The sequence below is a fragment of the Pyrus communis genome, chromosome 16 (genome assembly GCF_041283825.1).
Source record: "Pyrus communis isolate YQ-2024b chromosome 16, ASM4128382v1, whole genome shotgun sequence".
NCBI lineage: Eukaryota > Viridiplantae > Streptophyta > Magnoliopsida > Rosales > Rosaceae > Pyrus > Pyrus communis.
Window position 1 is genome coordinate 14,419,406 of NC_142580.1, and position 14,567 is coordinate 14,433,972.

The following is a 14,567-nucleotide window of genomic DNA, read 5'->3' on the forward strand; positions in this document are numbered from 1 at the left end:
ACTAAAGCCCAAAAACATCAAGTAGTTAAAGTCCGGATTTGGATTAAAGCTCTTTTCTGATAAAAATAAATTAGCCTCTTTGCACGTCGCATTCCAAAGATGTGTTGCTTTAGATATTTTTATTTAATCTAATATAATAATATTAGAAAGCCAGAGGTCAAGTTTGGTGTCTCAAGGCTTCACAAAAAATAATTGGACTATAAAGCCCCTCAAAAAAAAAAAACTAACTTGCATGATGTACTGTTAGAAATATGGATAAAGGAACTGCTGCATACGCACTCATATAACTAACTGCATGAGAAAATAAAAGCCTAGCCAGTTGGTAAGCCATTTGATTCTCATGTTTGATTTTTTGGTTTTTCTCTCTATCTTTCAAGGTTTTCTCCATATTTATGTTCTCGAATCCAACCTTCTTTAATTTGGTAGATGGGTTTTTCAATTTGATTCTCCACCCAAGACGGAGAGTCCATGTGTAAAGAGAGAAGGCAAAGAGGGCCCTTGATCCCAAGCTCAAAATATGACTGCTTTGAGTTCTTATAGTGATGCACCCTGGATAGTCTCTTGCTATGAATAAAGCAAAAATGTCAGTGAGGCATACCACTGTGTCTAATTGCGTGCTAATCAGTCGGACTTTCTACTGCAGAGTCAATCCCATGATAATAGAATGATACCTGTTGAATATACTTCATTTGTATGATTACCGGAGTTCTAAATCCCTTGCTTATCCTATGCATCATTGACCTTCTCATTGTATGGATTTATACTTGACAGAATGTGGAGGACGGTTTTAGTACTGATTTGGTACTGATGTGCTTTTATAAAAGATGGGTATAAAAAAAAAGTTGAGCTCAAAAGTGTGTTTGGCAAATGCTTAAAAACAGCTTATTTTCACAGTTTTGAGTGAAAAAAAAGTTGAAAATGTGAAGCAGCAAAAATGAGCTTATTCTCATATCACAGCAATGAAAGTTGTAAAATGCATAAAATACCTTTTCCAAAACACCTAACCTCAATGAAAGTTGTAAAATGCAAATAAAACAACAAACTGTTTCAACCATTTGACTAACCTCAATGTAGACGAAGAAATCTGATACTCATACATAACTGCTCTATTTATCTCTCTGCAAATGACAATTAATAAAATGGAAAACCCAATTATACCTTGGCTAGTTATTATTTTGGGTCGCCATCTCCAATTGCTCCAAATGAAAACCAGGAAGCGTGTGAAGGCAAAATTGGAGGCTTGTCTTGAGTTCTCCAGTTGGCACGACAACGTCTCCTAACCTGTAACGTGCTAAATTTATCGATTCAAAAGAGAGTGTTTAACTAAATCTTATCTCATTGGCGACGGCACATTAGACTATCAAGCACATATTTTTGTGTTTATTGATAATAGAATTTTACACTTTTAAGTAGTTATTTTTCATTTTCAGACGACAAAATTAGGAATCGAACAAAATATGAACATCAACTATTATACACAAGTTCAAAATGAAAATTAATTAGTCATGCAAACCTTTTTAAAGCGATCGCGATTCTCATCTCTATTTGTATACAACACCATTGAGCTCAGGTTCTCAATTTTCTTAGCTTGCTGTTGCACCATCTTCTCTCTTTCAGCTTGGGCTTTTTTTTCCTCCTCCAACTCCAAAGCCATACGCTCCCTCTCTAACCCGGTCTGCACAGAAAGTACGCATGTCCCAGAATACACTTGCATTCAACTAATTACAATAAACACAAAGTGTATGTTCAATGTCTGATCAAGACTAACAAACACGTTCAAAGAAGAGGGGCGAATTATTATTGTACCGTAATGACAACAAAGAGAAACTTTTCAGTTTCGTTTTTCCAAAATCAAAATTCCAGAAACCTTTGTGGAACAATGAACTTTATTTTAATTATGACAAATTCAAACTACAATGAACAATTTTGGTAATTAAACAGTCTACAAAGATATGTGATCATATACAGTACCACTCACTCTATCACATCTGTGATTGAAAAATCACTCTTATCACAAATAGTAGGATAGTATACTATGATACAGTACCACAAATTGGTACTTTCAGTTACATTAAACCAATTTGTCCACACAATTATAGTTCTTCTTCTTTGCTAGCTTACAACTTAATGTAATTGAAAAAGTTGCAGACCAATCACAAACTCAGATGGCCGCTGAAGCTTTTTCTTATTTTCCAAACCCATTTGCCTACGTAATTCACAATTCCGTTATACAGATTTCTGCCATAGTTTTATGCATTACAATTAGAAAATACAAAACTCAATATATGTGACAAGTTCATTTGAAATCATGGAAGATCAGGACCCAGTTAACAAAAAAAAGTCTTAAACTCAATATAGATAGATAAATAAATAAATGGATAAAGGAAAAAAAAAAGGAGCAGTTGCTCCACGGTTGAAACAAAACCGAAGTGAGAAGTTCGCTTTCTGAAACAGTGCAAAATAGTGGAGCTGGTTCCAATTGCACTACCCACACACACGTTCTCTCATCAGAACTGTCAGGAAAAAAATTATAAAAAGGAGGTCCCTTTGAAGACGACGACGGACAGAAAACAAGACCCAAAAAAAAGAGACGACAGAAAAGCACAAGAGAAAACCAACAAAAAGGAAGAGAGGAGTACAGAGGGGTTCACGGCAAAGGCAAAAAGGCAAGGCAAGGAAGACACGGCAAAGGGAGCAAAAGTACAGAGGGGTATAAATTTATTGTTTATAATTTGTTCTTTGTCTTGGTGTGTCGGTTCAGCTTTTTGCAGAGGAAAAGAAAGAAGACTTGGCTCTTCTTATTTTCACCAAAGCAAAGAAAATGGTGAAACTTCCACCATCGCAGCCATCAGAAGGATAAACCTCCTCCTTCCACCTTGAATTTCCAAGGCTGCACCACTTCCCTCTCGGATCCTCCACCAGGGAGCTCTCCCCTTTCCTCGCTCGCATCCTCCTGCGCCGTTCCCGGAGCCGTTTCCCGATCTGACAGCACGGCTACTGCAGCAATCACTACCGCCAGTGTTAACCTCCCCAGGGACAATGCAACAATCCACACTTGCAAACGCGGCGAAGCAACATTGGGTATCAAGCATGCACCAAGGGACAACGAAGACGATGCCAAAGAAACAGTTGCAGAAGGAGAGAAGGCAGCGGAACACGAAGGCAAAGATGCGGTTGGCGAGCAGACAAGGAAAACGGAGAGAAGAAAGAGAGACGTTCTCCGCTCCCTGCCGCTGTTGACTCCCCAAGGTCCAGACGGCCGCTCCTCGTTCTTCTCTGCCCAGCGAAAGCGCCATCCGTGAGCCCAGAGACCGCAGCGTGCACCCTCGTCTCGGCCGACAATGGAAAGGCAACAACAAACTGGTGACGTTCGGAGACCGTGAGCCCACTGCAGTTCTCTCTCTACCTCTCTTGGACTCTCCTTCAACGCACACTGCAGCCCTTCCTTCCTCGCATAACACTGCAACAATCGCTGACATCAGACGGAAGCCCAAACGGAGGTAGCAGCCGCGCCATGTCTCCAGCCGTTGTCTTCGGTTGTCTTCCAGAAGGAGCCCATGCACTCTGTGACTTGAAGGAGATGGATTTGGTGATGCAGTGTCGCACAAAGCTAGAAGAGACTGAAAAAAAGTTGCGACAACGGAGGAGAGAATCAAGAACTGCTGCAACCCCATCAGCCGACAGCAGCAGAAGACAGCCCCAAGGCCTCCAAGATGCTGCAATGGCTCTAGCACCATCGTCGCTGTGACTTTGCCGTCATCAACGCCCTGCAACTTGCGAGCTTGTGTCAAGGTCAAACGGCCGTGGTCGCATCTTCTAGAACAAGCCCGCTTCCTGTATTCTAGAATTGATGGCGCTGTGCACAATGGTCTTGCAGAGAAAGAAAGCCACAAGAACTTTTAAAGAACAATCGTTATCACAGCCATCTATCCTAGTCCAAAGCAGTTACACCCGCATCCTGCTCACTCCACCATCAACCGCCACAGCCCGAAAGCTCCGTGGGAGTCCCGGCACCGTGCTCTGTTTTCTCAAAATTAAAGATTTTCAGCACTGCAGCAACCAAACAGCGCAACACCACCGCTCTTCAACCATCGATACTCACGGATAGCGAGAAGGAAGAGGCCACAGAAAAGTTTCTTTTTGGGACCAAACCGAGGAATTGCAGAAAAATGGACGATGCACATGGATGCATAGAAGGCTTGCTGGAAACAAATGTTTATTTTTCTGTTGTTGATCACCCTCAATGTGATGACAGTAAAAGGGTCGGGTTAATTGGAGGAAACAAATATAACATGGGGTTCTAAAAGGCTGTTTAAAGGTCAAATGGAGGCTCCCAAAAAAATCTATTGCACAAAGGACTCTCTGTTTTCCTATCAATTCTATGAAGTTGGTTATCGCTGCTCTAAATATTATAATGTGTTTGCTGCTTCGAATATCCAAAACACGCTGCAATTTTCTTTTAAGTCTCCGGAGCTTTCATAAGTTCCATGAAGAAAGCAAATAGCACGTGATGAAGAGCAAAGAAATTGGGATGCCATGCACAGTGACGAATCTAGAATTTTAAATTTGGAGGGTCCCAATAATAAAGGTAAAAAATTTTATAGACAAAAATAACGTTGAAAAGTTAAATATAATACATTTCATTCAAAAATCATGTGCAAAACAATATTACAAGCTATAAAATCCTAATTAAAGCATCCACGACGAGGTTTCATAGTCTGAAAATGTTCCATGATAGCTTCATTACCAATACATGAAAAAACATCTTTCTCAATGTAAACAACTAAGTTGTCATTCAACCATTGATCTCCTATTTTGTTGCGAAGTGGACTCTTAATGATATTCATAACGGAAAATGTTATCTCCACTGAAGCAGTTGCAACTGGTAAAACCAAAGTCAACTGAACAACCAAATATACATATGCAAATGTTTGATGCAACCCTTTCTCCACCATTTTCTTAGCAAGCTCATTAATCCCCCGCAATTGAGAAAAATCATTATCAAAACGCACAAAATGGGAACTCATACTTTGTAGGCCTACAAGGTCCCATTTGCAAATATGCTCTTCGGACCTCATCTTGAATATTAGAAGGATAGTCTTTCATTCGAATTCTTTTTCCCGGGTCTCTCTCAAGATTATTAAAATTAATGTCACACTCATTTTGTCTTGAGCTTGAACTATCCGAACAAGTAGATGGTGCTATTGGCTTTGGCTTGAAAAATCTTTCCATATTTCTTATTTCTAAACTACACATTTAACCAAAAACACAAAACATATACCAATCAACCAATAAACAAAAATTCCATCTAAATTTCAATGATAAAATGAGTATACAAACATAAAACATATCAATAATAGACCAAAAATCTCCACCAATATCTAATATAATTTAATTGAGATTAGATTAGAATACCAAAAAGTTTACTTGAATTTTGAACCAAATAGTGGTGGCTTGGAGAATTGAAACAAGTGGACGTATGATATTAGAGTAATGTAATTATAATATGGGATTGGGTGGGATTAGAAATTTAGGGTTTTGGAATTGGGTGAATATAAGAAAGATGGGGGGATTAGGGGGGCAAAACAGAGGAATAGGGAAAGGACTCTTGGGAAAGATGGCCCGTGTGGGGCTAGGCCTTAAAAAAGGGAGTATGGAATCATGGACAAACGGCACCGTTTATCTCAGGCTTAAAAAAATATAAAATATAAAAAATAAACAAATTGGCCAAAACACTGCGTTTTGGACCAATTTTTTAAAAGGCCTGTTTGTTTTCTTTCTTCTCCCCCGCGGCCCCGCTGTCTTCGTCTTCGTTGCAAGCTGCAGCCTGCAGTACAGACCTCGTGTTCAAGTACGAGGGGTCCTCCGGAAAATTTCTAGCAGCATTTTAGAATCGCCGAGGGGTCCTGGGACCTCCTAGGTCCCTCTATAGATCCGTCTCTGGCCATGCATGCGGCTCCCTAGAAAAAGGGACCAAATATTATTGGAAAATATTGCGATCACCACGAGGAAAGCCACTTACGTGGCATTGAAATTAAAGAGCTGTTCAAGTAATAAGGCTTTCCTCTTTGCTTCTGCTGAGCACCGAAAGCACCACATGATGGAGAGCAAGTATACAAGAAGTGGATGTAAACCAAAAAGAAGCATCCAGTGCCTACTGCCTTAGTAACTCTTGCGACTTAAATATTAATCCTGATTATGACTAAGTCATCAATATTAGTCATCATTATGTTTGATTCTCACAAGCATTGAGGGCTCTAGCAAGGGAGGAAAATAAGAGCTCCTCCAAAACTTGGAATGTCGTTCACGTGGGCTCCGTTGACTGAATATGGTGCAAGTAAACATGGAGTCAACGACGACCATGACAATTCATGGATGCAAATTACTCCAAATACCATAGACGCGAACCATCTCAAAGCACAAAGCTTGATAGACTTACCACCTCAAATCAGTGGATTTGCGCAACGTCAAAACAAATGGATCAAGCTCCCGTTAAATTACCGAGTTGACCCTGTGAATACGGAAATTCCTGAAACAAGAACACGTGTACAAAATAATATTTTGTGTTTAATGATTTTGGGGTTACAATCTCTCTCAAATTTGGTCCTCGGATTCGATCTCCGTAAGATGTAGATTTGTTGATCCAAGGGCCGTCAAGGCTTGATCTTGGATGAACGGTTGGAAGTTTCTTCAAGGGCCTTTGGGGCTAGATCTTTGAAGTTTGATGGAAGTTTCTCCAAGGGCCGTTGGGCTACATTTTGAGTTGGGCTAGATTTTGAAGTTTGATGGAAGTTTCTTCAAGGGTTGTTGGGTTTGATCTTGGATAAACAGTTGTTTGTTGATCCAAGGGCCGTCGGGCCTTGATCTTGAATGAACAGATCTTCAAGGGCTTTCGAGGCTTGATCTTAAAGAACAGTTGTTTATTGATCCAAGGGCCATCAGGGCTTGATCTTGGATGAACGATTGCCTCAAGGATTTGACGAAGAACGAAGAGTGCTTTCTCCATTCTTCGGGATTCTTGGGAATTTGGGGGTTGGATGCTTGAGAGCTTTAGAGTTTCAAAGCTTCAAAGATTTTGGATGTATGGGGAGTATTCTCTTCCATTTTGGGAGTAGAGAAATGTATTTGTGAATTCCTTGATTTTTTGGATCCTTGATACCTTGATGGAGAAGCCTATTTATAGGCTTTGAGAATGAATCACCGCTACAAATTTTCTTGGTGAAGTGAGTGGTGGTTGTAGGTGAAGTAAGTGTATGTTGTAGGTGAAGTAAGTGGATGATGTAGATGAAATGAGTGGAGGTTGTAGGTGAAGTAAGTGAATGATCTAGGTGAAATGAGTGGAGGTTGTAATTTTAATGCATTAGTTAACATTTATTTTACCGAAATTTCGATGTCTACAGACTTAAATAACACGAAGGCACGACAAATCTCAAATGGCACAAAGCCACATCGAATCCAAATGGCACGAAGCCGCATCAAATCCCAAATGGTGCAAAGCCACGACAAGTCTCAAATGGCATGAAGCTGCGTCGAATTTCAAATGGCATGAAGCCGTATCAAACACCAAATGGCATGAAGCCGTATCAAATACTAAATGGCATGAAGCTGCATCAAATATCAAACGCTCCTCGCTTGCATGAGCGGAAACTGCACAAGGCACAAAGTCAAAACCAAAACACCAAAATCTTTCTTTGAGTCATTCATTCATTGATCATTCCAGAACTACGCCATTTGATTTCATCAAGGATACATAGGCAATCTAGTCTCACATTCTAGAGGCAACCGCAAAATCGAAATCCTGGTTCATTCAGCCAAATTCATCTAAATAGATCAAACACAAAATCCTTTTTAGTGGGTCATCCACTCTCTAAAAATCCAAATACCAAAATCATGAACTATGAGTGATTTGATCCCTTAAAAGGGTACGTAGGCGATCTAGAGCTCGACCTATATGTAGTCGCAAAATCAAACAAACACATCAATCCTCTAATTTCATATTTTTCATTTTAGAATCAAAAGGTATTCCTTTCCCAAAAGAAATGTTGTAATTAATAGGCGCATAGCCTAGAATGGGTCGAACTCAAATTAATAAAACCCTCTTTGTAAAAATGAACGAGGATGAAATTGTGTCAAGTGAATTATTTGTTCTCGTGACAATTTTGCTCAACATGGCTCAATGTAAAGAGGGGCACACAACAAACAACTTTTCAAAGCATGGAGACTTGCGAAATTAAACTTGCCGACCTCTATGAGTTTATGAACATAACCACAAGTCTAACTTAGCAAAACTCTAGGCCAAAGAATCAAAGTCCACATTGGTGGGTTTTCTCTAAAGGAATTTGAGATTACACCCAAAACAATTGGCAATGGGAGGAGTAACCCTACTCCCTATGATCCCATTCAAGGTTCCTTTTAACTTTCCGATGCGAGACAACTCTCCATGCACCCTCACATGTGGCAACACTCAAGCCAAACACGTGGACAACATATTGGGTGACGTAGACACTTGTTGTATGGATTCACATGCAGTTGAACCTGGCTTTGACACCACAATAGAATGTAAGCTTTCAACCCATAACCAATTACTCAATGTGGGATTCTCTTTTCATAAAATGTGAAGACTTTAATGCACAACCTGCATAGAACATCATAAGCACAATCATAATCACAAATATTAATCAAACAAGTAGGCTTGTTTAACTAGAACTGACCTTTCCTCCACTGCAGGAACAAGACCTCTTGTCGAAGCAACTCCACCAACCTAAAACATACAATATGTCATTTCTTCGTTTCTACACGAAGTAAGCAAATATAGAAACACATTGTATATCTTAGTTGACAAACTCACCAATAGTATACTGCAAATCAATTTTCTTTGGAGGTCTATACGTCCCGTCAACAAACCACCAAGTGGTGCTTAGGTATCAGACAGAGAAGCTTAGTAGGTGAGGTGACACTCTAGAAACCTATCTGTTGAAAGAATGCTACTCGTTATGGCTTTTGCAAGGCCAACTTTTTCTTCTTTCTTTGGTTTAGCTGAAAAAGCTGGGTAGCCATCCCACATTGGATAGCCGGTGTTCATGTTGGGAAACAAGCTATCTGACATTTCAGGTCTTCTGGGAAATTCCATGTGCCATGTATCTTCTAGCATGTCCTCATAGTCACGACACCTATGTAAGTAACCAATCCAATATTTATCAAGAATAAGTAATTTCTCCCAAGTATTATTATGTCGCAGAGAAGTTTAACTTGGAAAACACGACTGACCAAACACTGGGAGGAGGAGGATATGCATCAGGGACCAAAACCATTGGGAAGAACAAACCCATAGGAGGGACCTATCCAAAAGAAAATTATAAAAATTTCACAGCAGGTTATATTTCAGGACTAAAGCAGCTATAATTCACTTTAAGAGATGCACATTGAGAGCAGTTAATCTTGTCTTATGAGATCCAGCTGGCATACCATCTTCATAAGAGTGAACTACACCAACAGCATCTAGCTTCCCCTCCTGTATAAAGGGAACTAAGTAATTAGAAAAGCATAACCTGAGAACCAAGGTAAAGGACCCTTGTCCAACACATTCTACACTATTTGGCCATACACCATTCAATTCAAATGACTAACATATAGCCTTTTAATTCAAGCACTCTGATATTGAGGGACTTTGACAGACCCAAATATATATTTATGTTATAGAGGACTAGCTTCACATCTGTGTTCTATATATGATTCACCATGACCTGAAATGCTTTCTTTTAACTTTTCCTTGCACTGTGAAACCTCAAGTTGTGTACTAGATCTTAATTCTGGAAGGAAAATATGATTGGCTCTTTATTTATTTTTTTCTAAAGGAAAACATAAAGGGGCACAAAACAAACATATAAAATGGAAAACCACCAGTTGGATCAAAGTTATGAAATAAGACAATAACGCGTGTGTGTGTTGTCTTGTAGGTAAGTCCTCACAAGATATTTACATTAATTAAAAATTCAATGCAGAAATATTATACATAATTATAACCCCACTAGAGTGTAGGGTGGCCAAGAAAATCTAGAGGCATCATACACAACATCACTGAAGTCATACCCTAGTTTAAGAGAATCACACCAGCATGATAGTGTGATACTCAACTTGCCTCTCTTTGGACGTCCTGTCTACAAACAATGTTATGATTCACCTAGACTGGCAGAAGCTCTGTAATAATTTATTTATTTTCACTTGTTAAGCATGTTTTGGCTTTGCTTGGAAGGACTTCTTGTCCAATGTATATGCATGTATGTATTACTGGTGTGAATCATAATGTATCACAAAAGGAAACTAGGGCAGATGACAGAAGATAAATCACTTAATCACATGTAGAATAATCCATGACAAAACAAGAAACAAGTAGGAGAATTAACTTTAATCTCACAATAAGACTCTTTTAGTCTGTTACGCATCAAGAGATCTATCAGCTTGGTGAACATGTCAGTACGAATTTGTGGCCACGTCTGATGATGTCTCTGAGTCCAAAAAAGGCATCTTGATATGTCCTGAATAAAAACACTAATAATTTAACTTCATGAAGAAAAAGTTTAATGGAAAATGAAACATTAAATCAACATATTATTATTGCATCCTCAAGAAATAGCTATTGAGTGTGAACATTATCCTTTTAGGGTTTTAGTTAACATGGAAGAGAGACAGCTACAGAAACAAGGGTAGAATATTTATTTCATTCTTTAGCTACTGCCTAGTCAAAACTTAAGGAATTTTAAAAAACAGAACCCACCTCTCCACCAAAAGGTAAAGTTTTCTCTGTATTAGGTAAAGCTGCTCCATCGTGGATAATAGAAGAGACAAGTGATACATTATCATAAGTGGTAGACCAACTCTACCGATTTAGGCATAATCCAGCCGTGCTATTGACATAAGACCAAAAAGCAACCAAAGGAGTTAGTTTTTCTATTATTTTTTCTACATGAGAATTTTATAAAGGATGTCTTAAAGTAATAACACGCTTGCTAAAGAAAAGAGAGATGGCAGTGACAGTGCAAAATAATCTTATTTGAGGGATTTCTCAATGGAAGCTGACACACACACACACACATATAAAAGTAATTATAGAAAATGCCTCTTGAGTAACCAAGCATGCATTTTTTTCATGTTGATTCTGAATATAGGAACAGATATACAGGGCTGTATGGAATGATATATTTATACACACTTTTTGAGTTTCTTTCTTTATGTTAAATAGATGGGAAGAGAAGGTATGGAAATGGCAGTTACCTCAATGCAAATAACTGATGTCACCTGAGCACCCATCTTAACAACACATGCTGTTGATAATCCATTCCCAAAAGCTGCAGCTAGACCTTCCTGTGGTAACCAACACAATAATCATCATATAAAAAGGTGAGACCATGAAGAATCAGTGAGACAATACAAAGTTTACGGCAAAAATAACAAATCAACAATCAAGGAAAAAGATAGTCAATAGCACCGAGAAAAAGTAGAAAAATCAAATAACTTTAATTGTGGCATTATCTCATTGAGCATAGATTTCATACAGAAAAGAAAACTTCCTCACCTGATGTACCACTGCTGAGCTAAAACACAAGTCACGCAAGACTACAAACAACAATTCCTTTATTTCTGCTTGGAGAAAATGACACAACATGAAATATAACTATGGTTTCCCAAGCCAATGTTTATATATATATATATATATATATATATTCAAGCGAATAATAAATCTCCATAATCAGAATTACAGGAGGCCAGGATAGATACGAATCACAGAAGCACAAGGGAGAATTCTTAAATAACAAACTGTATGATGAATATGGTTAAAGAATGTATCACTTAGTACATTCACATGCTTTCCAAATAACAAACTGTATGAGAATTCTTCAATTACATGAAAATTTTATGAAGAGTTTCAGATTGAATTCAGATATCTAATAAAACCAAACAAACTAGCAGACACCTTTGAACTAGATAACATCAATTAAGCAAAATGATGTAATTATGAACAGAAACAACAAACTCCACCATGATATGCAAATTATCACCACTACATATTGTAACAATAACAACAAAAATTTTGAGTTATTACAGAATGACATGGAAATGGTTAACTCACTCCGAACATTTCTATATCCAAATTTGTGTAGTCCCCTGGTAAAAATGATATCAGCTCAAGGAAAGTTATAAGTTCATTGAGAAGGATGCAAAACGGGGATCTTGATGAAAGGATATGTCCAACTTGAAACAGGCTAGTCCGGAATGAAGCTTTCTTGTTGTCACAATATACTTAGGAAAAACATCTTCGAAAAAACTAGGGTGTATGTTCAGCTGACTGACACACATATTCATCAAGTTGAAAGCATTTGCATACTGTGCTAGCTTGCACGGACACTCCAAAAACCCAGAGTATTGGACAATTTGACACTCCGATACGCCCCCGACATGAATTGGACACGGTCAAGACACTGGTCAACGGCTTGGACACGCCTCTGATACGCTGCCGACACAGACATGGATATGACGCTGTGGGGGATATTTTTAGTGCGTCCTCACCATAAATGACCTTTTTGTATTTGTGATTGCCAGAGCCAAGCTCCTCAGTATCTGCACCTTCATGCTGGCTCAAACCCTCACTAGTAGTGCTTTTGTTCTCTGAACTTTCTGCACAGTAATCAAGAGAATTTCAGGAAATGTGAGCCAAAAAGAGATGATATGGGTTGTTGTAATGGAATAACATAAAGTTAAATGCCCATACACCCAATCAGGAAAAGTAGAACAACTGGCACACAAGGACTCTTGGTATTACCTAATGCTGAAGACAAACTAGGTTCCTTTTCATATACATCTGTCCAATCAAATGCTGTGTCCCTTCTACTATTATGTGGATTAAGTCCATTAATGCGTCCCATCTGCAATCAGCTTCATCATTTCAATGAACAAAACACACAATCACCAATGACCAAAACACAGCGTAAAGGTCAAGCTGCGTTTACATCGGTCTCCATAGTGTTTAGGTCATTAAAAAAGTTTTCTTTATATCCACTCAGATCTTCATATTGAAATAAAAAAAAAGCCAAAAAAGTGATACAAATAAAAAATCACTGGTACTAGGGAAGGTGCATAGTGCGTTATCTCTATAACGATGAACATACACAATGCTAATTTCAAGCAGATAAATCTTATCAATTATCACACGTACCTTGCGTGAGTAAGAATTGTTAGCAACCTCTTTATCTATAAATGGTATCTTCAAGAACGTTGCGATCTTCAAAAGGGGGAAAACAAAACTTCAATTCAAACTCCAAATAGAAATCTAACAAGTTTACACATAAAACTAAGCAATGTGCATATACTCACCATATCATATCATAAGCCTTTTAGCGGTCCATATACTGCGTGGTCGTAACTTGAGTATTGAGCAACTGAACCCCAAATGCATTCCAAAGAAATTAAAAACACCAACAATCAACCACAACCAACCAAACCACACGAAACAACAAATACAACGTAAAGTTACGGAACAACATGAAACCTGGTCTTGAACATTTCTCCTGTGCTTGTGTGGTGAGCCACGCAATGCAATGGGGAATATTTAGAGGGGTGTCCTTCGAAGCAAGGCCAATTCTAATGTTTGCAGAACCTGAACTCCCAGAACAACAACAACCCACAATTGAAAGGACCAAAATTAGGGACTAAAAATTGAATTGGGGGTGGGTTTTGCAATTTGCACAATAAAATTTGATGGGTTTGTGCTGAAAATTCGAATGGAGCTGTAAAAAACTGGGAGATTAATTACCTGGGTTGATGACGACCAGGTTGGAGCCTCGTTCGGAGAGCAGCTGTGAAGGGACCACGGATTTCAGGTAATCCTGGGAAGTAGCAGGGCAAAAGTTTTGTAAATAATAAGAAAGAGAGAGAGAAAGGGAGACAGAGAGGGGAGAGAGAGGGCTCGTACCATGGAGCTTCAAATGGCGATTCGCCTGCTTGATTTTGCTTCGCTTTGTGCTTACAGTCAATCTGTACCGTGTAGTTTTCTTCTGCTTACTTCTAGGCCTACCTTTCTATTTGTGTTCAACCAGAAGCTCTGGTCTGACCCAGACCGGTTCGAATCTTTTTCTTTTATTAAAAAAAATACTTTTCATGTGGAAACCTTCGATAACTATAAACACTAAAATTATTATATAGTCATTGTTGTGAATAACGTGGATCATCCATATGAATAGTCTGTTACTATTTATGCACAGTATTTTTACTATTTATTTGTGGAAAATTTGTAAAGTGAATAGTGTTCAATTTGCTTATAAAATTAATGAGAGATGAATAAGAGGTTTACGGAAGAGATTGTGAAAGAAGAAAGAGGAAGAGAGAAAAGAGAAGAAGAGGAAGAGAGATAAGAGAGGAAGAGGATAGGGGATAATAGAGAAAGAGTTATTTTGTACTCTTATTATTCTAAATTATAATGGAAGCACTACCGCTGCCCCGAGGACGTACTCTAGTCACACTGACTGTAGATGAACCTCGTAAATTTTGTGTCTTATTTTATTTATTCCACTGCA

The 14,567-nt window shown here is 38.5% G+C and overlaps 1 protein-coding gene across 2 annotated transcripts; it reads right to left on the minus strand.

Moving 5' to 3' along the window:
• Positions 1–1,033: 1,033 nt before the first annotated feature.
• Positions 1,034–14,139, minus strand: LOC137731634 (actin-related protein 9). Of its 2 annotated transcripts, none has more exons than XM_088687804.1 (15): positions 13,967–14,139; positions 13,808–13,880; positions 13,544–13,651; positions 13,369–13,433; positions 13,211–13,276; positions 12,818–12,920; positions 12,383–12,672; positions 11,272–11,361; positions 10,775–10,876; positions 10,404–10,535; positions 9,422–9,511; positions 9,268–9,338; positions 8,971–9,170; positions 8,712–8,761; positions 1,034–3,460 (listed from the first exon to the last, which is right to left on the minus strand). In XM_088687804.1, the coding sequence occupies exons 4-15, from the start codon at positions 13,369–13,371 to the stop codon at positions 2,849–2,851; spliced, it is 1,809 nt and encodes a 602-aa protein (XP_088543930.1). In that variant the 5' UTR covers positions 13,372–13,433; positions 13,544–13,651; positions 13,808–13,880; positions 13,967–14,139; the 3' UTR covers positions 1,034–2,848. The 2 variants fall into 2 exon arrangements, with proteins under 2 accessions (XP_088543930.1, XP_088543931.1); XM_088687805.1 differs by lacking the exon at positions 1,034–3,460 and adding an exon at positions 8,043–8,635 and having other exon boundaries at positions 13,967–14,131.
• Between the last annotated feature and the right edge of the window lie 428 nt (positions 14,140–14,567).

Coding starts and splice junctions, on each gene's coding strand:
- LOC137731634 (XM_088687804.1), bottom strand. Junction 9,512..10,403: donor AGTCTTATTGTGAGATTAAA/GTTAATTCTCCT, acceptor CCCTTTATACAG/GAGGGGAAGCTAGATGCTGT. Junction 3,461..8,711: donor GTTCCTGCAGTGGAGGAAAG/GTCAGTTCTAGT, acceptor CGATTGTTGCAG/TGTTATGCGAGGAAGGAAGG.